The sequence below is a fragment of the Theropithecus gelada genome, chromosome 10 (genome assembly GCF_003255815.1).
Source record: "Theropithecus gelada isolate Dixy chromosome 10, Tgel_1.0, whole genome shotgun sequence".
NCBI classification, from domain to species: domain Eukaryota; kingdom Metazoa; phylum Chordata; class Mammalia; order Primates; family Cercopithecidae; genus Theropithecus; species Theropithecus gelada.
Window position 1 is genome coordinate 54,873,214 of NC_037678.1, and position 25,705 is coordinate 54,898,918.

At 50.6% G+C, this 25,705-nt stretch overlaps 1 protein-coding gene across 3 annotated transcripts in view; it reads left to right on the top strand.

Annotated features, from left to right (window-relative positions):
• Positions 1-25,705, top strand: part of SULF2 (sulfatase 2) — a 131,365-nt gene that overhangs the window by 24,851 nt on the left and 80,809 nt on the right. For all 3 annotated transcript variants that reach the window (XM_025398292.1, XM_025398290.1, XM_025398291.1), the window contains exons 2-3: positions 4,457-4,731; positions 23,778-24,017. In XM_025398292.1, coding sequence (XP_025254077.1) covers positions 4,557-4,731; positions 23,778-24,017 — 415 coding nt within the window. In that variant the 5' untranslated portion in view covers positions 4,457-4,556. The remainder of the gene's footprint in view (positions 1-4,456; positions 4,732-23,777; positions 24,018-25,705) is intronic.

A 25,705-nucleotide genomic window follows, 5' to 3' on the forward strand; every position in this document is an offset into this window, starting at 1 on the left:
GGCACGCGAAGCCTGGGACGCTATTTGAATCAAGTTCCACTGGTTCAGCTTTCTTTGACTTTCATTTGTACAATTAGCTCCACAGGGAAGCGATGTCCACTTTCCATGTATCTTTGGATAGGAAGTTTTCTTTTCCCAAAACATGTGTTTGTATTTTTATTTTGAAATGAGGCCATTTAAAGAAGCACATTAAGCAAATAATCACTGAAGGGCTCTGCAGATTCAGCAGAAATCAGGGCCGTGGTCTTTGAATGGAAAGAGTTGGGAAATCCGAGTTTCATGATGAGAAGCCCACACTGAACGGTGAGGGAGGGCAGAATTCTCATCCCATCCCTGCCATCTTCTCTCTGGGTGGCCTTAGGACAGTCATGAAGCCTCAGTTTTCTCTGGAGCTAATAATAGTACTTGCAGGAGGGAGCCTTGGTGGAGGTTGAAGGAGATGCCACAGAGTGCCCAAAGCAGGACAACTGCAGTGGTAGGATCAATCTAATAATGGTTTACACTGTGGATTATGTATTCCAGTCAGTACCATGGCCAGGCTCTAGTCCCAGCACACTATATCAACACATTTAATCCTGCACACCCATTTCATAGAGGAGAAAACTGAGGCACAAAGGTGCTAAGTTACTAGCTCAGGGTCTTTCAGCAAGTAACTCCAAAGTCCATGTCCTTAACTCTCACACCACGTGGCGCAAAGCAGGTGCCCAGCAAACAGTCGCCGCAGTGGCTCTGGCTGTCATGAGGTGTATGTTTCTGCAGATGAGAGATTGAGAAGGAAGCTGTTGTTCGCCCTCTGGTCCCATGAAACTCACAGTTCTCATGTCAGACAACTGCACTGAGTGTGTCCCCAGCTCCCCTGAAATTGTGACTCTCTCTCAGAGCCATTGGGAAGGAGGCATTGAGCGGAGCCTGCTCCCTGCTTCCAGGGGAGGTGCTAGAAGGGAGACATGCTGTCCTGGCCAGCCTGACACAGGATACAGGTCCCTGAATGAAGTAAATTAGGATGCGCATCGGTGCAGCTGGGAGAGTTGATTGAGAGCACTATTTTCAGAGGCAGGTGGGCAAAGGGAGCAAAGAAATGATGCTGCACCCAGGAACTGGTAGCAAAAGGAGCCCTTACTTTCCCTAGACTTGATGGGGCAAGAGGAGGAAGAGGTGAACTCAGAACTGGGGAGACACTAGAGCCGGGAGGTGTCCCCAGCAGGAGCTGCATCCACACGCAGAGACACAAAGACTACTGCCTGGGGAGCTACTGCGTGCGGGAGGGAGCATAAATACACTGACTTCCTACACCTCCCATGCTGCAGCCTCCCAGCCGGAAGCCAGAGAGCAGGGATGTGCCAACCGCACCATTGATAGAGCTCAGCCTCCCAGGGTCCCAAGCAGAGTTGAGGGAGAAATGGAGCAGGAGGGACCCTTGCTGGGATTTTTCGACCATAGCACTGCCCAGAGAACACAGTGGCCAGCTCCTCGTTGGTGTTCATAGAGGGTGGCTGGGGCAAGGCATCACTGATGGACACCTCTGAGCCATGTAGACCCAAGGTATGGCATGGGCCTGCCAAGTCCAGCGTCCCTCACTCTGCAGAACTCAAAGGACCTTAACAGAACCTCCATTCCTTTATTTACCTAAGTATTTGTTTGTGCCAAGGCCTGGAGACAGCCATGAATAACATAAGCCTGTCTCTGTCCTCAGGGAGCTGACCCCCTAGTGGGGAAGAATTGGACAATGAATAAGAAATTGCAGGCCGTAGTAGTGATTACAAGAGAAATAAAACCGGTTATAAAATGCAGAGTGCCTGGGTTGGGGGCCCCGCTTTAAATGGGGTGGTCAGGGCAGGCCTCTCTGAGGTGATGACGTTTGTTCTTTTGACAGAAAGAGCCAGGAGTACAAAGCAGGAGCTTTTGTTGTTGTTGTTGTTGTTGTTTTCGAGACAGAGTCTCACTCCGTCACCCAGGCTGGAGTGCAATGACATGATCTCGGCTCACTGCAACCTCCATCTCCCAGGTTCAAACGATTCTCCTGCCTCAGCCTCCTAAGTAGCTGGGATTACAGGCGTGTGCCACCATGCCCAGCTAATTTGTGTATTTTTAGTAGAGATGGGGTTTCACCACATTGGTCAGGCTGGTCTTGAACTCCTGACCTCAGGTGATCCACCCACGTCGGCCTCCTAAAGTGCTGGAATTACAGGCGTGAGCCACCGCGCCCAGCCGCAGGAGTTATTTTTTTTTTTTATTTTTTTTTTTTTTTGAGAAGGAGTCTCACTCTGCCGCCCAGGCTGGAGTGCAATGGCCGGATCTCGGCTCACTGCAAGCTCCGCCTCCCGGGTTCACGCCATTCTCCTGCCTCAGCCTCCCGAGTAGCTGGGACTACAGGCGCCCACCACCGCACCCGGCTAGTTTTTTGTATTTTTTAGTAGAGACGGGGTTTCACCGTGTTAGCCAGGATGGTCTCGATCTCCTGACCTCGTGATCCGCCCGTCTCGGCCTCCCAAAGTGCTGGGATTACAGGCTTGAGCCACCGCGCCCGGCCAGGAGTTATTTTTTAAAAGAGCAGGTGCAAAGACCCTGGGGCAGAGAGCAGTTTGATTTGTCCATTCAGCAGAAAGAAGCCAGTGGGGCTAGAAAGGAGAGGTCGGGGAGAAGTGGGCAGGGGCCAGAGCTCACGGGCCCAGGCAGCCCTGGCGAGAAGTTTGCATTTTATCCTGTGAGCCATGAGCAGCCAGGGAAGGTGCGACAGGTGAGCACAGGACTGGCACTAAGGTGAGGTGAGTGCCTGGCACTTGTACAGCCTGGGAGTGAGCACCCCCTTCAGTCTCCACCTGCACGAGGCACGGTGCCCTCCCCTGCCCAGTGCTGGGATCTGATCTGTGTTTTAGGAAGATGCCTCCGGCTGCCCTGGGAAGAATGGAGGATGGGGGCAGGGAAGAGGGAGGCAGGAGACCCCTCAGGCCGCCTTGCAGTCCCCAGGAGAGGTGAAACAGGCAGCACATCCCCCTGCCGAAACCGGAGCCCTTTCTGAGCCTCTGAGTCATGACTTTGAGCTGATGGCCGGGGTTCCTCCACGGAGGGCAAGGACAAACAGACCCTTTCAAGGTCACAGCGATACAGCTGCCCCCATGGCGTTTGGCTTCCTCCCGGCGCATCTGCAGGCTGTGGCTGTCTCACTTGCACTCTCGTTTTAAATAAATGATACCAGAAGTCTATATCTGGATAGGACTTGAAGGCTCATTTCCTCAAGAAGTGAAAAAATGACTGCAGAGAGCAAAGAGCAGGGCGAGATTAGAGACCTGCTCGAGCCAGAGTCGCGTCCCCACCTCCCTGCACCCACCTTTGCTGGTGACCTAGTCTGACCTGGGGCTGGGGGGTGACTGAAGGCACAGTGGCCCGTGGCAGGTCGTCCCCCTCCACGTGTTAGCGCTCAATTTTCTCTATTGTCATTTCGTTTATTCTGCAACTTAGGCTGGGCACAGTGGCTCCCACCTATAACCCCAGCACTTTGAGAAGCCAAGACGGGGATCACCTGAGTTCAGGAGTTCAAGACAAGCCTGGCCAACGTGGTGAAATTCCATCTCTACTAAAAATACAAAAAATTAGCCGGGCGTGGTGGCAGGCACCTGTAATCTCAGCTTCTGCAGAGGCTGAGGAGGAGACTCGCTTGAACCCGGGAGGCAGAGGTCGCAGTGAGCTGAGATTGCGCCATTGCACTCCAGCCTGAGCGACGAGCAAAACTGGGGAAAAAACAAAACAAAAAACTAATAGGAATACCTTTTTGCCCAATTATAAGATCCCTTAACAAGGGGCTTTCAGGCACATCCCCAGCAGACTGAAATCTCAAAATGGCCCTGTCTACCCATTTTATTCATGGGGAAACCAAGGTTCCAAACGGACTTGCTCACGGAAAAAGTGAGCCAGTGAGTGGAAGATCTGGCGCTCAAACATGCCAGTTGTCCAGCCCAAAACGTCCAGCTCCAGGCTCTCGTTTAAAGCCCTGATTGAATCCCCCACTGACGGGGAACTGCAACTTCATCTCCCTCACCTCCGTACCCCACGGTGTGGGCAGATACAAGAGGACGCAAATAGTCACTCCCTGAGACCAGCCCGCTGCTGCTCCTCTCCCTGGGGATGATTTGGTGGTGGAATTGGGTGGATTATTCAGAGACAGCTATTATCTGACTCGGGTCTTGGGCTGCCACCAACACATCAGAGGCTCACTGGGTCCAGGGAAGAAATTGTTTCTGCAGAAGTGGCCACAGAAGGCTTTTCTGCCCGTTTGTTGACCAAGCAAATTGTAAAGACTTTGCTAACTTCAGCGGAGTTGAGTTTTCACTCTGCCATAGCCACCCCTGTTCAAAGAAACTCCCATTGTTCATGCCAGCCACCGTACAAATCATTATGCAAGAATGAGCAGCCGGCAGCCTTGACGTAAATATTGACCTGATTCTTCCTCCTCCTCTAGATCTGCGAGTAAAGAGGGACGAGGGAAAAGAAACAAAGCCACAGACGCAACTTCAGAGTCCTGCATCCCAAAAGAAGCACCAGATCAGCCAAAGCAGAAGATGGGTCCCCCGAGCCTCGTGCTGTGCTTGCTGTCCGCAACGGTGTTCTCCCTGCTGGGTGGAAGCTCGGCCTTCCTGTCGCACCACCGCCTGAAAGGCAGGTTTCAGAGGGACCGCAGGAACATCCGCCCCAACATCATCCTGGTGCTGACGGACGACCAGGACGTGGAGCTGGGTAAGCCTCAGGGCCCCAGGGTGGCACCTCGGCCTCTTGGCGCAGGGTTCCTGGGTTAGGCTGAGGCTCCTGAGGCGAGGCGGTGGTGTTGATTCGTAGTGGTCATTTTTGAGTTCGTTGAAACCAAGACATGGCACCCACACGTGTTTGGGGTCACAACTGGGTCCTCAAGGTTAAGGGTCTCTACCCTCCTCCAGTTGCAGAACCATTCCTGGATTTCTCCAAAGAGTTAAAGAGAACAGGCTGGGTGCGGTGGCTCACGCCTGTAATCCCAGCACTTTGGGAGGCCGAGGCGGGTGGATCCCCGGAAGTGAGGAGTTTGAGACCAGCCTGGCCAACGTGGTGAAACCCCGTCTTTACTAAAACTACAGAAATGAGCCGGGCATGGTGGCACACGCCTGTAACCCCAGCTACTGAGGAGACTGAGGCACAAGAATCTCTCGAATCCGGGAGAAAGAGGTTGTGGTGAGTGAAGATCACGCCACTACACTCCAGCCTGGGTGACAGTGTGAGACTCTGTCTCAAAAAACAAAACAAAAAAAAAATGATGAGACATGAGCCTGGAACAAGATTTTGGAGGCTCTTGTGGGTTGTGGCAAAGACTGCCAATCATTGATCCCATGAAAGGTGGTCCCTCGGCCTCCATCCACTCTCAAAGGATAACAGCACGTTGTTGGTGGAACAAATGTAAAGGTTGACTAGGTTAGCCTTGACAACCTGAATTTGTCTTTTAGCTACCAGCAAAAGGTAATTTACATAAAACCAAGTTGTTCCTTGCAATGCTTTGTATTAATGATCACAAGTATAGATTTTTTCCTCTGGGAGCTTCTCAGTGCAAGAAGAATTTGTAGCCAGGAAGCAGTCAGAGCCCAGAGCTTTTATTGACCATATGACACATAGGATACCTATCTCCTGGCAGCATTTAGAATGAGGTAGATTTGATAACTATGGGGAGTCTGCAGACTGTGGCCAGAAAGGTGTGTTTTGTTTCTTGCAGAATTTTGCAGAGAGGTCTGGCAGGCAGCACCTGGACCTCAGAGCTTCTTGATCTGACATTGTGTAGCCCCCACACTGTTTCGGTTGTAGTCATGCCTAGAATTTCCGATGCCCTGCACGTTCGTTCATTCATCCAGCAGATGTTTATTACGCATTTGTTCCATTCAGTGCACTGTGTCAGGAGCCAGAGAACTGGGGGAGGCTCATTCCAGGTGGGGAGAACAGGAAATTCAAAGATACTGAGATAGAAATGAGCTCGGTGGTTTGGAGCCAAAAACAAAAAGTGCCAGGGAGCCGGAGTGGAGGGAGTAGGGCCATGATGGAGAGAGATGAGGCTGAGGAGCCAACTTGGCCCGGGTCGCACCAGGCCTTGTGGCCATGGTGGAGGCTTTGAGTTTGATTCTTGGTAAAATAGGCATGGATGAGGGGGCCTTAAGAAGAGGAAGGCAAGGCCGGGCGCGGTGGCTCAAGCCTGTAATCCCAGCACTTTGGGAGGCCGAGACGGGCGGATCACGAGGTCAGGAGATCGAGACCATCCTGGCTAACACGGTGAAACCCCGTCTCTACTAAAAAAAAAAAATACAAAAAACTAGCCGGGTGAGGTGGCGGGCACCTGTAGTCCCAGCTACGCGGGAGGCTGAGGCAGGAGAATGGCGTAAACCCAGGAGGCGGAGCTTGCAGTGAGCTGAGATCCGGCCACTGCACTCCAGCCTGGGCGACAGAGTGAGACTCCGTCTCAAAAAAAAAGAAGAGGAAGGCCGTGACCTCAGTTAGGTTCCAACAGGATCCCCCCCAGCTCTTTTGATGAAATTAAATTGCAGGGGTAAGGGCAGAAACAGGACACCCATTCAGAGGCCATTGTCGTGATAGGGCAGTGATGATGGAAGCTCAGACCTGGGTGTGGAGACCCGGTCCCACCTGATGTATGTTTGGGAAATAAATCAATGGGTTAGGTATGCGGGTTAAGGAAAAGAGACATTTCAAGGGCAACTCCTAGTTTGGGGCCTGAATCAACAGGTGAGTGACTGAATACCCACTCTTAGGAACAACACATTTTTGCAACATGATCCAGCTAAGTCTCATGTCTGAATCTCACTGAATTTTGCCTGTGACTTGTGAATAAAACCAGCAGTGTATCCAGATAAAAAGAAACCAACCGCATATGCAGATGTAAGGAAACCAACAGTGTATGCACATACAAGGAAAGGAGCCACGGATATGAAGTAGACACAGGAGTGAGGAGAACAAAGAAAGCCATGGCTGACTTAAAATACAGAGATTTCTTCTCTCCATTTGACAGATGGAAAAACTGAGGCAGAGAGAAGCCACTTGTCCAAGTTTGCACAGCTGGAATGTGATTAAACATGATTTGAGCTGGGTGCAGTGGCTCACATCCCAGCACTTTGCGAGCCTGAGGAGGTAGGATCACTTAAGGCCAGGAGTTCGAGACCAGCCTGGGCAACATAGTAAGACCCCATCTTAACAAAAAATATAAAAATCAGCCAAGGATGGTGGCACACACCTGTAGTAGAAGCTAGTGGGAGGCTGAGGTGAAGGGATCACTTGAACTCAAGAGGTCAAGGCTGCAGTGAGCCTAGGTCACACCACTTCTCTAGCTTGGGCAATAGAACAAAACCCCATCTCAGAAAAAAAGAGAAAAACAAGATTTGAACCCAGAACACGTGATCTTAGCCACTGCTCTGTTTAGTCAGATTCCTGGGGTGGATATTGAGTTGTTTTCAGATTGGTAGTGTGTGCGTTTGTTAGTTTTTCACTGTTACAGATATTGTTGCTGGAAATTTTAACAGGCATCTTTGCACAGGCAAGGGAGTGCTTCTGAAGGATAAATTCCAGGAGGTGGATGCCATGGGTTTAGAGCCCCTGGTGTTCAGTGGCCTGTGTCAGCTCTTGCCCAATAGCATTACACAGCATAGATCAGGGCCTACAAGTCTTGCCCTCTGCAAACAAGCCAGACTTCTTCTACCAGCAGCACTGGGTTTCGAAGGAGACTGAGCCTCCTTCAGGAGGTGAGGGATGGGAAGGTGGTTGTGGGAGGAGCATGATGGGCTTTTTATAAACCACTAGACAGACCCAGATCAATAATGCATGTCCCAAAAAAGCCCAATACATTATCTCACAGTCTGCTACAACTGGCATGCAGCGGGTGGTCCTAAAAAATTTATCATTTGCTATTTTCTGCTCATCCGTGCAGCAGTTCTGACAGCCCTCTGGACTGGAGACTTCTCAACTGAGATAATCCCAGGATTCTTTCCAGTCCCAGGACAGAGAACAGACGTCCATCCTCATTAGGGTCCGGTTGGGAGGACTGGTGCCAGATACACAAGATGAGGGACTTGTTCTGTTTCCTAATTGCAAGGCTCGGGGGTCGGAACTGTACCACGTATATTCGATTTTCCTTTCCCTGCACGCATTTGATTCCCTGAGCTGTCTTTTGAAATTGTCAAATGCCCAGGGGAACTGCTTCCAGGGCCATACTAGTTTGTAAGTGGCCTAAATTATTATTACATGTTTAGAGTAGTTGGGGACATCCCTGTGTCTCGGTGACCCTCAGAGACCAGCGGACTTCTGCTGGCCTTCCGCTCCAAAAGAATAAGAGGGAAGCACGTGGAGGTGAAGGTCTCGTTTGCAGACGTCCTTTGTTCAGGGAGGTTGTAGAATCTTTGGGCTCTGCCAGGGTTTACTGGTTTAATTTGATCTAAACCTCTGGGGAGCCTCTGGGGCTCTGACAGGCTCTGAGACACCAAGAGGATTAAGACATGATTCTGGCCTGGAGCAAGAGAATTTTTGCAGCATCCCAGTTCTGATGTATGACTTGAGAATTTCTTTAACTGGACTTATTTTTGATGCTTAAATGTTATTTTAAAAGAAACCTCCAAATTCTGACTGTAAAGGAAAAACACAATACACATTGCGTTCGGTAAAGGATCACTGCAAAACCAAACACAGTGAAAACCAAGTAGTGTTTTTAAATGTCAGCAAGATGCTGCCTCCCACGAAGCCGGTGTGGCTCTGCTGTAATGAGGGCGATGGGCAGTTTCAGAAGCAGCGTTAAAGGTGAAGTAGCACCTGCCAGACTTTCTTCTTGACCTGATCAGCAGGATAGAGACTAGAAAAGAGAAGAACTTTCTCAAGCTTTTGATGTGAGAGCCCCACTTACATGGGCACCACTTGGTGGTGGCCCTTGTGTCAGAGGGTTAAGGATACAGCCAGACTCCAAACCCCAGAATATCGGGGTGGATTCCCTAGTGCTCATTTTCCTGAGTGTTCACACCAGGCAGAGATGGTTGCCTTTTAGGGGCCCCTCAGATGGTCAGATTTGAAGTGTGCCCCGCGAGACTACATGCAGTGTTTGCATTTCTTTTTTTTTTTTTTTTCTTTTTGAGACAGAGTCTCACTCTGTCACCCAGGCTGGAGTACAGTGGCGCGATCTCGGCTCACTGCAACCTCCGCCTCCTGGGTTCACGTGATTCTCCTGCCTCAGCCTCCCAAGTAGCTAGAATTACAGGTGCCTGCTACCATGCCCAGCTAATTTTTGTATTTTTAGTAGAGACAGGGTTTCGCCATGTTGGCCAGGTTGGCCTCGAACTCCTGACATCAGGCAGTCTGCCGTCTTGGCCTCCCAAAATGCTGGGATCACAGGTGTGAGCTACCACGCCTGGCCTGATGTTTGCATTTCAAAAGAATTCTTTGCCTTTCAGAACATCTTTATTTGTTTATATTTTTTGAGACAAGGTTTCGCTCTGTCACCCAGGCTGGAATGCAGTGGCGTGATCACTGTTTACTGCAGCCTCAACCTCCCGAGCTTAAGCAATCCTCTTACCTCAGCCCCCGAAGTAGCTGGGACTACAGGTGCACACCATCACATCGCACCCAGCTAATTTTGGGAGTTTTTTTGGGTTTGTTTTTTTTTTTCTCTCTCTCTTTTTTTTAGAGATGGGCTTTTGCCATGTTGCTCAGGCTGGTTGCAAACTCGTGAGCTCAAGCAATCCGCCCCCATCGGCCTCCCAAAGTGCTGGAATTACAGGTGTGAGCTGCTGCCCCCAACCTTTCAGAACATCTTTAAAGGAAAATACTCTGAGCAAAGTTGCAAGGGTAAGAGGCTGTCTCATTAGCCACTGGGTTCAAATCCTCACTCTACCATTGACTGTGTGCCCTTGGGAAAGACTTGCCCTCTCTGTGCCTCAGTTTACTCATCTATAAAGTGGAGATGATGATCTGTCTCCCTGGCATTCTTGTGAGGACTGAATACCTGGCACCTGTCATGTGTGACAGTTTGCTCTCACTTGGGTTGTTAAAGCCATTGTCTGTTAGAGCACCCTGGGCCAATGCCACGTGTTGTTTGTCTATAGCAAGCTTTACATATCAAAATGACATTAAAATCTAAGCGTCTCATGGCACTGAACAGCAACATTATGTTAGAGTCTCCTCTAGCTGACGGTAGGGTGAGTGCCACCCACACTCATGCAGGTGAGCCGGCGCCCACTCTGCCAGGTATGTGAGCCTGGCATGGCGACATACCCCATAATTTGAGTGGCAGTTGTCCATCAAGTTTGCCATGGGTTCTTCTGCTGTTACTGCCTCTGCCGATGAACAGAGTTGCACCATCATGGCTTGCAAAAAGCAACTGAGTGGTGGTTTTGGGGCCTGCAAAAGTACCAGGGGAACCAGCATTCCACTGGATGTTAAAAACGCGTGTGTCACAACCACTCTCTGTCAGCCTAGATTCTCTCAGTTACGAGTGATGTAAACTCAACTCAAGCAGGATTGAGGAAACAAAAAGGGGACTTTATTGGACTCATATAAGTAAGTCCAAGTATACACTGAGCTTCAGGTGCGGTTGGATCCAGAAGCTTTGTCTCTGGATGGCCTCTGTTCCTCCATCTCTCCCTGATCTCAGCTTTCCTCCAAGTTGGCTTCACTCTCAGGCCAGCTCTCCAGGCAGCGTTCCTGGCATTGCTAGACCCACATGAACACCATACAGGTGCAAACCATCCCTGTGGAAAGAGAGCTTCTCTTACCTAGAAGACGGTCCCCAAATTGAGTCTTTTTGGTCTGACACTGTCTGGGACTTCTGGTCAACCAGATTCAGGGGAATGGAACACAATGGTTGGCCGGATGGAATCATGTGCGCATTCCTGGAGCCAGGACTGGAGCCAACCCCACTTGAACCACGAGGACTGGGATTGGGATAGAGCAAGTTCCCTAAAGGAAAATTCAGAAGCTGGCGCCAGAAGAAGGCAGGTAGCTGGTGTGCAGTCCATTTAGAGAGATGCTTGTGACACCCTCACATGGCGCTCTCTGAAGCAGCTGCTCAAACTGTGGACCAGACTCATTCATTTAGCAGATGTTTCCTGAGCACCTACTGTGTGCCAAAGGAGATCCAATAGCAAACAAACTAAACAGAGTTTACATTCTAATGTAAGAGTTAACAAGACACATTGAATCTATAGTACACAAGAGAGCAGAAAGTGAGGAGGAGAGTAAAGCCAGGAGGGGAAGCTAGGAGGGACGATCAACCAGGAGAAAGGTGGAGAAAAGAATCGCTGGGATTTTCTATAGGGTAGTCTCATTGGGAAGGGGAAATCTGAGCAAAGGAGGTAAGGAAACCAGTCAAGGGGGTTCCCTGGGGAAGAGCACTCCAGGCATAGGGAACAGTGTGTGCAAAGGCCCTGAGGCAGATACTGTGCCAGCAGGCTCAGAGCAGCAAAGAGGCCAGAGCAGTGTGCACAAGGACAACAGGAAGAGTGAGCGGTAATGGGGAGGTGGTGGTTGGATGGACCGTGCAGGGCATGAGCCTTTGAATGGGAGGAGGATTTTGGCTTTCTGAGTGAGATGGACACCAACAGAGGACATTGAGCAGAGGAGGAACACCACCTGATTTGTGTCTTCCAAGGACGCCTCTAGAAGAGTGGACTGAATAGGTGTAATGAGAGCAGGGTGTCCAGTAAGGAGTCTACTGCAACAGTCCACGTGTGAGATGAGCCCAGTGAGGAGTCTGTTGCAATGGTCCAGGCATGAGATGATGGCGGCTCAGACCAGAGTGAGGAAAGTAGTAAGTGCTGATCATAGTTCAAAGGTAGAGCTGATACAAGTGCTGCTGATGGAACTGATGTGGGATGGGAAAGAAGAGTTGAGAATGACTCCAAGATTGTGGCCTGAAAAACCATGAGAATGGATTTTCTGTATATACAGATGGGGAAAGCCATGGTTAGAAGCTCTGGGCCGGGTGCGGTGGCTCAAGCCTGTGATCCCAGCACTTTGGGAGGCCGAGATGTGCGGATCACAAGGTCAGGAGATCGAGACCATCCTGGCCAACATAGTGAAACCCCATCTCTACTAAAAATACAAAAAAATTAGTGGGGCCTGGTGGCAGGCGCCTGTAGTCCCAGCTACTCGGGAGGCTGAGGCAGGAGATTGGCTTGAACCCGGGAGGCGGAGGTTGCAGTGAGCTGAGATTGCACCACTGCACTCCAGCCTGGCAACAGAATGAGACTCCGTTTCAATCGATAAATCAATAAACCAATCAGTAAGTAAAGAAAGCTCCGTTCTGGACCTGGGAAGTTGCAGGTGCCTATGAAAAGCCAACAGGAACTGTCCAGTAGGCAGCCACATCAGTCAGACGTTGACGAGAGAGGCCCAGACCTGGGTGGGCTTAGAGTAGGGGGAGGGTGGGGATCGTATACAAACTGTGTGCTTATTTGTGCTTCGCTGAATCTGAGACTCTTCCCAGATCCTGAAAGTTGCAGGGATCCAGCCTGGAGAGCTGTCCTGTGGGAGAGGCAGGCTTTTGAAAGAAAGGCGTAGCAGAGGTCTGGCCGGCCTCCTGTTCTCCACTTTCCATCTGTGAACACAAGGAAACCACACCCTGTGCCACTGACTGATATCCAGGAGATCAATTCCAAATCGCAGGCTCAAGTACTCTCTGTAGGGGCCAAATGGCTGGAAGCCCAGGACAACATGCCCAGATTCCAGACGCCAGATCGGTGCTAACTTCCAGCTCAGCTTCTCTGAGATCCCACTCCTGGCCTTCCTGCCACCGATCACTAGAGGAGGAAAAACATGTGGATGCAGGTTATCTCAGAAAGAAGAGAGGCTCATTTGGACCCACACTGGTGTTCAGCTTGCCAAGCACATTCCTGTAAGATGATTTTTTTTTCAATTCGGCAACATTTGGGAGATCACTTGAGTTCTGGAAGTTAAGTGTATCAGGATTAGATTTGGCTGCATGTAAAAGCAAACATAAAGTAACACAGCTTAAACAAGACAGAATTATGCAGATGTCTGGAGGTAGGCAGTCTAGGAGTGGCTTGGTGGCTTCAAGGTTATCAGGGACCCAAGCTCCTCCTCTGCCTTTCTGTTCCATCATACTTAGTGCATGGCTTCCATCTGCAAAGTCACCTTGTGGTTAGAACAGCTGCTGGAGCTCCAGCTGTCACAGCCACATTCTAGGCAGCAAGAAAAAGGAAGCAGAGGCAGAAGGGCAGGATAAAGAAAAAAGAACCCACTTCAGAAGTCAGATGCAACACGAATAGATCTTATTTACTTAGCCACTTGATCTCAGCAAGAATTATAAAGCACATGCAAATTTGAATCATTCAAAGGCGGTTTAAGTGTTTTTTGCTAAAGTGTGAGCAAGTGCGAGGAAACCACTAGGGCTAATGCAGTGCCCCAGGCTAATTAGCATCAGTGGGACAAGAGGTTACTGGAACCCAGAGACACAGAGGGTCACCTCACAAGAGCTGTCACCCTCTGTTGGCACCACAGGGAGGAATGTGGAGGAATCTGTCTGCCAACCTCACTGTCTTCTTTCTCTATTCTCCTGCCAGGGGCCCTGTCAGTCAAATCCAACCCAGAGCCCAGAGAGTGAAGGGGCTTGTTGAACCAGCACCTCCAGGCCAGTGCCCTGGGGTGGAGAACTGGACAGAGGGCAGGGCTGGAAGGCCACAGGCAGGCTCCTGGCACATCTTTGGCCATAAGGGAATCTGGGAAATGTTTCCTCGATGGGTGCATTGAAAATAAAGTCAGGGCCTGATCAGAGGAAGAAGGGGAAAGAGATACTGGTGGGCAGCTGAGGGTCTCAGCCACACCGGAGATCAGGAGCAAGTGTCCCAGCGAGGACAGCTCCTCCAGCAGTGGGAGGTGTGGCTGTGCGGCCGAACACCGGGGAGACCTGCGTCATGAGGAGATGTTTACATGTTCACGTGGAAACCCGAGGCAGAAGCACGGCACATGCAAGAGCCCTGTGGCAGCAACAGGTTTGCCAGGACCTTGGAGGAGGGCAGCAGGACCTGGGAATGAAGGGGAGGAGGATGGGGAAGGGGGCAGAGAGCAGACAGGGGAGACCCGGTGGTCCCCAGCAGGCTGTGCAGCAGGGTCTAGATTTGATTGCAAGCCTGATGGAAGGACCCCAGAATGTTCTGAGCTGATCAGCTATGCGTGCGTGTTCTCAGAGGTACACCCCAGCTGTGGGTGCAGAGGGTGGCCCAGGGACAAGAGCGGAAGCAGGGAGAGCAGGTGGTGGTTGCAGCGGTCCAGGTGGGAGATGCTGGTGGCACGGAGCAGGACGGGGCGCTGCAGAGCGAGAGGGGTGGGTGGATTCCGGCGCTGCTTGGAAGGTCGGCAGGGTTTGCTTGATGGATCGTGAGTGGGCGGGTGAGGGAATAGGAATCGGGGATGACTCCTAGGTTTTTGGCTGAGCCGTTGGGCAGATGGTGGTGCCATTTACAGAGATGGGAAGGCGGGGGCAGGAGGAACAGATTGGGAGAGGTGGGGAAGGGTGGACATTAAGCTGCTTTGCAAACATCACCCACCAGGCCTGTGGCTGGGGGGCAGCTCTGCGTAGCCTCTTCTGAAAAGTGGGGAAAATACCCTGGAAGCCCTGCCCCACGGAATAAATATCCCCTCCCAGGGATGGTGATTGTAGCCTTTCGAGTTAGAGGAATATTTCTGGGTGGAGCTTCTCCGAGAGGAAATGACCAATCATTGCAGAGCCCCATCAACTACACCCAAGCCCTGCCCTTTCCCGTGTGTGCCCTGCCCTTTCCCATGTGTGCTCTGCCACCTCTCTGCTGTGGTTGACAATTACCGTAGCAGAATTTTCTCCCAGGAACTTCTACAACCAGAGGCAGCAGAAAGCGATGGAGAAAAAATTAACTGCATGGTCTCTCTGACAACTCGATGCTTATTAATAGAATCTCAGTCCTGCGTCTTCGACATCTGCTTAATTGATTTTGGGTTTAGGAACCGATTTGGAGGCTTGGCTTTTCGTAGCTGAAACCAGCAATAACATTTGACTTTATTTTGTAATGTCCAAGAGTTGGGAATGGCTCACCTTTGCACCATCAAAAGAAAAACAGCCTCCTCTGAGCAACAGGTCCCCGGAATCCAGTGTCATTATTCTGGATTGAGTTACAGGCACAGCAAGAGTTGCCACCGGCAGCAGTGAACACATTACTAGGTGAAAAATAAGAGATTCCCTTGCCCAAGTGTGGCTGCCGATTTCTGCTGTTTGTGCCCTAGGCCTTTCTCTCCCCTTTGCTAGAGACAGAGCTATTCTGGGGCAGTTGGTCAGATCTGAGGGGCCCAGCCTGCTGCAGCCCTTTCGCACATGTTGCCTTGGGCGTGGTAGGGAGCTCACAAGCTGATCCTACAGCATTGCAGACATTCCAGGGACACTTGAGGGCCAGGAGAGGGCTGCTGAATGAATTCCAGCCTGTTAGGTGGACACCAGTAGCCAGAGGACAGTGCAGGACACAGGTTCTTCCCCATCTGTGGCTCGACCTTATCGCCCTCTTCATCCCCTGCCTGTCCAGGTCAAGGCTCTGTTCCAACCTGTACCTGACCCCGCAGCCTCTCGGGAAGCCTCCCCACTGAATGCCTGTTCTCTGCAGGTCTCTGGGCCCCAGTAGACTATTACCTTTGCAGATTTATTTAGCTGCTCCCTTCACTTGGAATTGAATCAGCTAAGGGTTGCAAACTCCATGCCCACCGGGCCAGGGAGGTGCTGGCAAGGGGGAAGTACACATGATAGGGGCTGTGGAAGACCGGAGGAGGACCTTCTCAAGTGGGCCTTCGCTACTCGGGTCCAGCCCACTGTGGGCCCATCAAAGCCAGATCTTTACATTTTTCAAGCAAAGCCAGAAAGCTGAATTGATGTGAAATCTCACAATTTAAGAAAAAGGCCATTCAATTTTTAAACTCCTTTCCTTTTGGGCAGACCTAAATCAAACACACATGCAGACAAGATTTAGTCTAGAGGGACTCCGTTTTTTAACTCCGTGTGAGACAATACTTGTTGAAAAGCTGACATGCGGCCAGGCGCGGTGGCTCACTCCTGTAATCCCAGCACTTTGGGAGGCCAAGGCAGGTGGATCACTTAAGGCCAGGAGTTCAAGAACAGCCTGGTTAACATGGTGAAACACTGTCTCTACTAAAGATACAAAAAATTAGACAGGCATGGTGGTGGGAGCCTGTAATCCCAGCTACTTGGGAGGCTGAGGCAGGAGAATCACTTGAACCCAGGAGGCAGAGGTTGCAGTGAACTGAAATCATGCCATTGCACTCCAGCCTAGGTGACAAGAGAGAAACTCTGTCTCAAATAAATAGATAAAGCTGACATGCATTAAGTGCTTTCTGTATGTCAAGCATTGAACTGAAAGCCATATATATATATATATATATATATATATATTTTTTTTTTTTCTCAAAACTCAGAACAACCCTGAGAAGGAGGCACTGTTATTCTCCCTGCTTTGCAGATGGGGAAACTGAGGTGCAGGGTGGCTAAATCATTTGCACAAGGTACCTGATTAATAGGAAGTAGCAAAAATCAAGATTTGGACCACTCACCCCAAAGGCACCATCTGTAGCCCGCGTGTCCCCTAAGAATGTTTACTCTTCATTTACTCACACAGAAGCACTGGGAAGAGCAGCAAAAGGCAAGAAGGAAGGGGATGGCATGATTCTAATCAGCACAGTCCAGAGAAAGCCTTGCTGAGAAGGCGATATTTGCAGAGACCTGAAGGCAATGAGGGACTTAGTCTGGGCTGAGGAGTGGCAGGTGCAAAGATCCTGAGGGAGGAGCATGCTTGGTGTGTTCGAGGAACAACAAAGAGGTCAACATGACTGCAGCGGAGGAAGCTTGAGAGAGAGAGAGAGAGTGGTAGGAGTTGTAGTTGGAGCGAGTGAGTGTCCAGATCACTGAGGACCTTGTAGAACAGAGGGAGGACGTTGGTTTTTACCCTGAGTGAGGCAGGCGGTCACTGGAAGACAAAGGGCAAACGAATATGATGATCTCACTGACTGTTTTAAAAGGAGTCCTGGCCAGGCAGGCACAGTGGCTCATTCCTGCTATCCCAACACTTTGGGAGGCCAAGGCAGGAGGATCACTTGAGCCCAGGAGTTCAAGACCAGCCCGCACAACGTGGTGAAGCCCCATCTCTACAAAAAATACAAAAATTAGCTGAGTGTGGTGGTGTGTACCTGTAGTTCCAGCTACTCGGGAGGTGGAGGTGGGAGGATCACCTGACCCTGGGGAGGTCGAGGCTACAGTGAGCTGTGATCACACTACTGCACTCCAGCCTGGGCAGCAGAGTGAGACCCTGTCTCAAAAGAAACAAAGGCCTCTGGGCACCAAATGGAGAATAGAAGAACAGCTTAGGAGCCTACTGCAATAGTCCAGGCAGAGAAACCAGTGATTCGAATGAATTTAAGTCGATGTCCTGAGTTTACTGACTCTACCTTTTTCTCCCTGCCCCATTCTTCCTTCCGCTGCTTTCCCTGGGAGGCCCTGCCATCACAGACTCTAATGATATATCTATAATTTTAAGAAACTAGTCACAGGGGGGATCATCTCATTAGTTATACATCAAAATCACCCAAGTTGGGGGCTGCAGGGATTTGTCTAGGAAGGGTGCGGGGTGCCCCTGCTCCCAGCTGAACCAGGCCTCCAGCAGATATGAGCCACCTAAGCCTCAGGAATGGCCAAAAAAAAAAAGGACGGGGGGGCGGCTGGGGTCATGTTTTAAATCCTGAAACTCCCTGGCACCTTGCTAAGTCGCCATAGATAGTGTTTGCTCTGACTTAGACCTTTAGAAGAGCAAATTCATTCAGCATTTCCTATGACACTGGCAACGTCATCAACTGTGGCAGATCAGCAAAACATTGATTTTATCACTGATGGACTTACTGGATGGTGCATCAAAAAAATATATATATATATGTATATATATATAACTCGCACCTTAATTAACTCAACATAGTTAACTTGGATTGAGATTAAAGGGTTTTTTCTTAAATCACGTTAAATAAAAATATCAAATGATAGCACAGTGGTACACAGAGAGGCCCCCAAAAAGCCACCTTGAATGGGGAGGCAGTTCAGGAGTGTCATGGGAGAAACCGCATTCTGGCCATTGGGTGGTTTGGGCCCCCAAATTTAAATCCCAGCCGATGGGAGTGGGGGTGAGGCCTCTCCAGCCCATCGGAGTCACAGAGGTGTCAGAGTGAGCTCACCCTCTGCCCGGTGTAGTGGGAAAGTTTGGTCATGGAAAGAAACTGGGTCTGTTTTTGTCTGCATGTCCCCAGGTTTATGTTGGACGGAAGAAGTTGAGGTTGGCTGGCCCGGCTGCATTGAAAAGCTTGAAAACTGGCCTTTTCATTTCTGTGTGGCCGTGTCGTTCAGGTCCTTCCCTCCCATCAGAGCTGTCCTTCTGCATTAGGGCTGGGGCTGGGCAAGGGGATGAGATCATATGTTTTTTTGTGTTAGAGATGTGGGTTTACATAGCCTCGTCGCTATAGCAGCTTTAATAAAGCAGGTTACTGTCCCCGAGGGGAGGCTTAGCACATAACACTGCCCAGGCACAGATGCTGCTGTCATTCCGGGGCACTGTTGTCCTTTACTCGTGGATTGACACAGCGCTCCTCCGCCAGCTGATTTGGGAAGGGTGAGTGCTGGCCAGGAGCACCCCACAGCTCGCTTCCTCTGGAATGAGGAGGAAGGAGATTTAAGCATTTCAAGACCCTGGATCTGAGCCCATTAAAAACAAGAAATGTCTCTGGAGGCTGTTCACTGTTTGCCAAGGCAGCACTGGGGGCTGTGGACTGCAGGTGATTTCAGCAGGTGATGGCCTGCCCTGCGTTTCGTTCCAGGAGAAGGGTCTGACCAGTCGGGTGGGTGGCCAGCTTTTGCCCTTTCTGCAGGCTCTGGAGACCGAGAGAGGCCGAGCTTTCACTACCAGCTGCTTCGTCCTTTCTCCTTAGCGTTTGGGACCAGAGAGCAAAGGATCGATTCCACTTGGGGTGCCCTGGACTCATGCATTTAAGAAACATTTATGAGCACCCGCTGCGTGCCAGGCACTGTTCTAGGTTTTGGGGCTAGAACTGTGGAGCCATCAGAAGTCACAGGGGACAGCAGACGGGATCAGTAGATAAATACATAGAAGTATATCGTGTGTTAGATGATGAGTGCAGGGTTGAAAATGTCAGGCAAGGAAAGGAGTAGAAAATATTGGGGGCCAGGGAAGGCTCCACGGAAAAAGGAACTCTAAAGACAAGAGGGGGTGAGGGCACCACTGCAGGGCTCTAGGGGAGGGGTGTTCCAGGCAGAAGGAACAGCAGGGCGAAGGCTCTGGGATGGGAGCACGACTGGTCAGTCTGCAGACAGAGGGGAGGCCCCTGCGGCTGCAGAGAGTGGGCGGAGAGGGGGATGGGGTTAGGGAGGGAGGGAATTGGGTCCCACCACTCTCTGTGGATGGCCTGAAGGACTTGGGCTCCTCTGAGTGAGCAGGAGCCCTGGAGAGTGTCAGGAGAAGAGACTCTGGCTGCACCATGGGGAATAAGTGACTGGAGTCCAATCAGGAAGCAATTGGCCTGATTTCAGGGAGAGAGGATGATCACCTGGCCCACGGGGGAGGTGGCAAGGGTCCGACCGTGGATGCTTACATTGAAGAGAGAGCAACAGGCTTTGCTGATAGATTGGATGTGGGAACTGAAAGATGGGAGGAACCGTAGCCAAGATGATTGCCCGAGTACCCAGAGGAAAGGGGAGTGGCTTTGGGAGGGGCTGGAGGGACGGTGACATCAGGGCTCGGCTGTGGGTGTGGCACTCGAGGTCTAATCAACAGCCAGATGACATCAGCGGATGTCAGGGTTGTACCAAGCCACATATCAAGGGATGTCAGGTCCCGGTTGTACCAAGCCAGTGATTGCTAAATTCTAATCATTCCCTCACAATTTTCATCATATATCTGTATGCCACTTGTACTATTACTTACTTTTTAAAAATTGGCTGTAATTGTTTGTTGTTGTTTTTAAAAGAAGGATTTCTACTACCCTAAAGGAAAAGCTGAGGTTACTTGCCCTAAATAGAAGGAAACCAACCCACGCAATTAACCTAAGTCAGTGCCACCCCCTGCCTGGAGCTCCAAGCGGCCTTTCACACCACCAGTGTCCCTGGTGTTTGGTGATGTGACTCTGTACCACTCCACCACTGGTGTGCCTGATGAAGTCACCACTAGGTGGCCCCCTTCTGGGTCACCAAGGGACCATTCTGAGCTTAACTGAAGCCAAGAGGGGACCAGGAGCGTGGGGACCTCGCTGTACTTCCTCAGGACACTGTTACCACCTCCCGTGTGACAGCAATGTTTTGTGAATGTGAAACTCAGCACCCCACCTCTACTGGGTTTGAGTCTTCCCTGCCTGCCCAGCTGTGCAGCCTTAGCCAGTCATTCAGCTCCCAGGATCAGTTCCCTCTTCTGTAAAATGGGCCATTGGCAGAATTAAGTGATGAGTGTCTTCAGCCCTGCCATAAGCATTCCGCCAGTGATAGTCGCCACTATTAATTATAATGATTATTGTTGGCATAGAAGACTGCCCTCTTCCCCAGGAATAAGTTGGAGCGCTCTCAGTTCCCTAGGTATACCAGAAGGTTGCAACACCCAAGCGTTCAGGGGTCAGGCAGGTAATGAGAGTGGGTGCAGGTGGCGTAAGACTGTAGGGAGTGCAGGGGAGTGTGGCAAACTGGAGAGCAGATATTCTGTGTGATGCTATTAATATCAAATTTTTAAAATCCACTCTATAAGACACCAACACACAGATCTGTGGACATCAACTGGTTTGGACTCCTGGGATATGAAAACCCAAGAGTGTAAGATAGTATTTGATGTGTTATTGTAGCTGGTGTCTGTTGAGCACATGATGTGCCAGGCACTGTGCTAGGCAGTGAACAAAGTAGGCTGAGTCCCTGCCCTTGTGGAGTGCTCTGGTGAAGGCAGCAACACACAAATAAGTGAAATCAAAATGACTTATGTTTGAGGACAGTAACTGCTGTGGAGAGACACGGAGTGGGGAAGCAGAGTGGCGAGTGCTATGGGTTGGGGGAGGCAGTTTCAATACAGGCCAGGGAAGGGCCTCTCCAAGAAGATGGTGTCTGATCAATACTTTGAAGAAGACAGAGGTAGCCCTGTGACTGGAGGAGTGGGAGCATCCTAGGCTGGGGGTATGGCTGAGGCAGAGACCAGGAGGTGGGAGGGCAGCCAGTGTGCAATCCTGGGACCTCAAGGGCAAGACCTTGGTGCCTTGATTGGTGGTAAAAATTGAAAGTAGAAGCAGCTGATTGGTGAGCAGAGGGCCCTCCCCAGATCCCCAGGAGGCTGTGGTGGGTCTAATGTGTGTTTTCAGGTCTCTAGGGGGTTGCTAGGTGAATGGGATCACAGCCTTCACATGCCTGGTAGACCCTGTTTTGGTTTCCCACTGCTGTCCTAACAAATCACAAACTGAGTGGCTTAAAACAACAGAAATGTACTCTCTCAACAGTTCTGGAGGCCGGAAGTCCGAAATCAAAGTGTTAGCATGGCTGTGCTTCCTCAGAAGGCTCTAGGGGAGAGCCCTTCGTTGCCTCTTCCAGCCCTGGGACCCTAGGAGTTCCTTGTTCCTTGGCTTGTATGTGCATCCCTCCAGTCTCTGCCTCCCTTTGAATGTGGCCTTCCCCTCTGTGCCTGTGCGTCTTCTCCACTTTGTGTCCTATGTGGACACTTGTCACTGGATTTAGGGCCCACCCGGGGAATCCAGAACAAATCTCACATCAGTATCCTCAATTTAATTACATCTGCAAAGACCCCCTGTATTAGTCTGTCTTCATGCTGCTGATAAAGACATACCTGAGACTGGGTAATTTAGAAAGAAAAAGAGGTTTGATGGACTCAGTTCCATGTGACTGGGGAGGCCTCAGGATCATGGCAGAAGGTGAAAGGCACATCTTACGTGGTGGCAAGCAAGAGAGAATGAGAACCAAGCAGAAGGGAAAACCTTTATAAAACCATCAGATCTCGTGAGACTTATTCACTACCAAGAGAACAGTATGGGAAAAACCACCCCCATGATTCAGTTGTCTCCCATCAGATCGCTCTCACAACACGTGGGAATTATGGGGGCCACAATTCAAGATGAGATTTGGGTGGGGACACAGCCAAACCATATCACCGTCTTTCCAAATATGGTCATGTTCACAGCCTCCAGAAATTAGGACGTGGTCTTATCTTTAGGGGACGGGGGCACCATTCAACCTGCTGCACACCTTAAGAACTGCAAGGAAAAGGGGAAAATCCAGGGATGGCCATAGAAGGAAGAGAGAGGATTTCCATGGAATGTTTCCATCAAATCACTAAAGGTCTGAGCACCAACCACAGCATACAATTGAGCATGCACTTGTCACACCTATTTTGAGTACCCACTGTGTGTCACACGGCAGCAGTGCTGAGGATTCAGCACTGAGTGGAGCACACGGCCTTTGCCCTCCTGTGACTGTGGCCTGCACACAGTAGGGCTCCCACACACGTTCATTTGCTTCCTTCCTTCCTTCTTTCCTTTCTTCCTAAGTGTCTTGCTCTGCTTACAGCTTGGTTGAGAAACAAGAGCAGGCATGGCCAGACAACGTGGTCCATGACTGTAATCCCAGCACTTTGGGAGGCAGAGGCAGGCAGATCACTTGAGGTGAGGAGTTCAAGACCAGCCTGGCCAACATGGCGAAACCTTGTCTCTACTAAAAATACAGAAATTAGCCAGGTATGGGGGCTACTTGGCAGGCTGGGGAAAGAGAATCTCTTGAATCTGAGAAGCAGAGATTGCAGTGAGCTGAGATCATACCACTTCACTCCAGCCTGGGCAACAGAGCAAGACACTGTCTCAAAAAAAAAAAAAAGAAAAGAAAACGAAGAGCAGGCATGACTGAAACCTCAAAGCCTGGGGTATGATCAGTACTCAGGACACACACTGCAAGAGTGCTCAGGACACACGCTGCAAGAGTGCTCAGAGCTCTCAATCCCCGGCGGCCAGGGTGGTGCCAGAGGCTCCTTACGAGAGGTGTACTAGGCTGATGGGTTGGATTTGGGGTGAGGGTTGATGGGTTCCAGGCTCGAAGAAACATGTGGACAAGAGGCCAGCAGGGTCTGTGGCTGATGGCAGGGCACCCCAGCCAGGGAATACTCAGAAGGTTTGCCACCAGGTTGGCATGACCAGATTTCAATAAGAGCAAACAATTCTTGGGAAGGTTCCAAAGAAAACAAAGTATAATCTTCCCTCAATTTACATGGTGGTTGGTTTCCGAAAGAAAAAACAAAACAAAAACAATGTTCTGTTTAAAATTTGTAAAACAGTTTGATTCCAGTCTCAGGTCATTTATAAACAGGTTTTTACCTGCCCTGCAGGTAGAGATGCAATTACAGCACAGGACAGTGGCAGTACAGGCGCTTACAGTCACGCACCTCCAGCACCATTGCAAAATCCTCCGGACTCCAGACCTGGACCACAGGAGTGTCCAGGCAGACTCAGGACCCAGGGTCCTCCCTGATGGTGCCGGTCGGTCCCACCGTGCAGCAGTGGCCCCTGTCCACAAATACCACCAGTGGCCCCTGCCCCGTAAGTCTGCAGAATGTGCCCGCTCCAGACCTAGGGATGCCACGGTGAGAGTCCCCCCAGTGCCGGTGCCCCCCGGGTCTCCTGCCCTGCGCCTCACTTCCACCTTCACCTTGCAGGTTCCATGCAGGTGATGAACAAGACCCGGCGCATCATGGAGCAGGGCGGGGCACACTTCATCAACGCTTTCGTGACCACGCCTATGTGCTGCCCCTCGCGCTCCTCCATCCTCACTGGCAAGTACGTCCATAACCACAACACCTACACCAACAACGAGAACTGCTCCTCGCCCTCCTGGCAGGCGCAGCACGAGAGCCGCACCTTCGCCGTGTACCTCAATAGCACTGGCTACCGGACAGGTGAGCAGGGACGGGGGTGGGTGCAGGAAGGGAGAGACAGCCGAGGCGGGCATCCCTGGGTGTGGTCCGTGCGCCACTGCGGTACCCGGGATGATTGTGGATAGCCCCTAGAGCAACTCTCTTATAATTTCAGAGTTGTGCATTTATTTCTGTGTGTATTAGAGAAATATAGATGTATTTGCCTACAGTAGTGATGCAAAGTGACCTTGTCAAAGGAATTTGAGTTCCCTCCCAAAAAAGTGAGTCTTTTCAAAATATGAATTATAGTGCAGAGAGGCCACAAGGTGCCCGTGCATGAGTTTGCATCCTCTGTTAATTGTTATTAAGCACATCAGGGACTGTTGTGTTGACTTCAAACCATCAGCTTGGAAGAAGGTTCCAAAATATGGGGGTGGGGGATGGGAATTCATGGAGGGCAACAGATATGGAGCTGTGTGGTTGCTCTCTACATGGCGGTAACCAAGGTGGTGCAGAAGCTGACGTGGTGGTTGACTGTCCGCACACCCGGTAAGTGTCGTCCTCGGTGGAGGGTGACCTGGTTCCTGTTTGCTTATCCTGCAGGAGGTCTTTGGTGGGCTCCGAAGGCTCACCTACCAGGCTGGTTGTCTGAGGTAGAGATGCAATGACAGTATAGTCACTTACCTCCAGCCCTATTGCAAAACCCTCCAGACTCAATTAATTTAACTTGCTTTAATTAAAAATAAATAAATACTCCCCACCTTGGGTAAGAAGCTGCGGCAGTTGTGAAATCAGATACTGTGGTTCAGATGTTGCAACCCCAGAAAGTTGCATCCAAGTGACAAGGGGTTTGTTTGGGTGGGAGTGCCGCAAGGGAAGGATGGGTGCCTCCTTCAGCCCTGGTCACAGCCCTGAACCTGCAGCCCTCGAGGCGGGGCAGCTACCTCTCAGATACACATTGTGGGCTGGCAGGGATGCTTTGGGGTGGGGAGCAAGCCAGCCAGTAAGGTGTGTCTTCTTACAGCCTCCTCCCACAGCCAGAATCACCTAGAAAGTATGTTCTGCTGAGAACTAGGAAGGCCTCGTTCCTATACCTTGGTCCCGTATATCGTGCGTGCCATTGTGCAGAATCAACCACCTGTTGGTTCCCCTGAGCGTCTGCAGAAAGCCACGTGTGTCAGAGGTTACCATGACCACCACCCTAGATGGTTGGAGGGCCTGGATATTGCCAGCAGAAGCAGGGCAGGCAGGCCCGCAGCAGAGCAGTGGGCCCCTATTGAAGATGCACCTGCAACTTGGGTCCAGAAAGTACAGCCATACACTCAAGAGTGACAACCTTGAAATGTTTTAAAGTCTGAATATTTCACTGAAAATATTATTTTAAAATATGCCGGCACAACTTACTTTCTGTTTAATGTATACTAGGGGCCAAAAAAAGTATGTCTGAGGGGTGAGTATGTGGCTCACAGACTCTCTTTCCACAACCTCTGGGTGAAAGGTCTATAAAGAAACCTTTCGTTCTGGATGCCGGAAGATCAGTAAAGACCCTAAACCTGTTCTCATCAATCCCCCTCATTTCACAGCCAGGGTCACTGCGGCCCAAAAAAGAGACCTGCCCAGAGGTGAGGTGTGTGTGGCATAATCAAAATGGAATGCAAAATCATGGGAACTCAGAGGGGGCGTGGAAATCGTATTCATCAGACTGAAAGGAAGCTCACATGTTCTGTGAC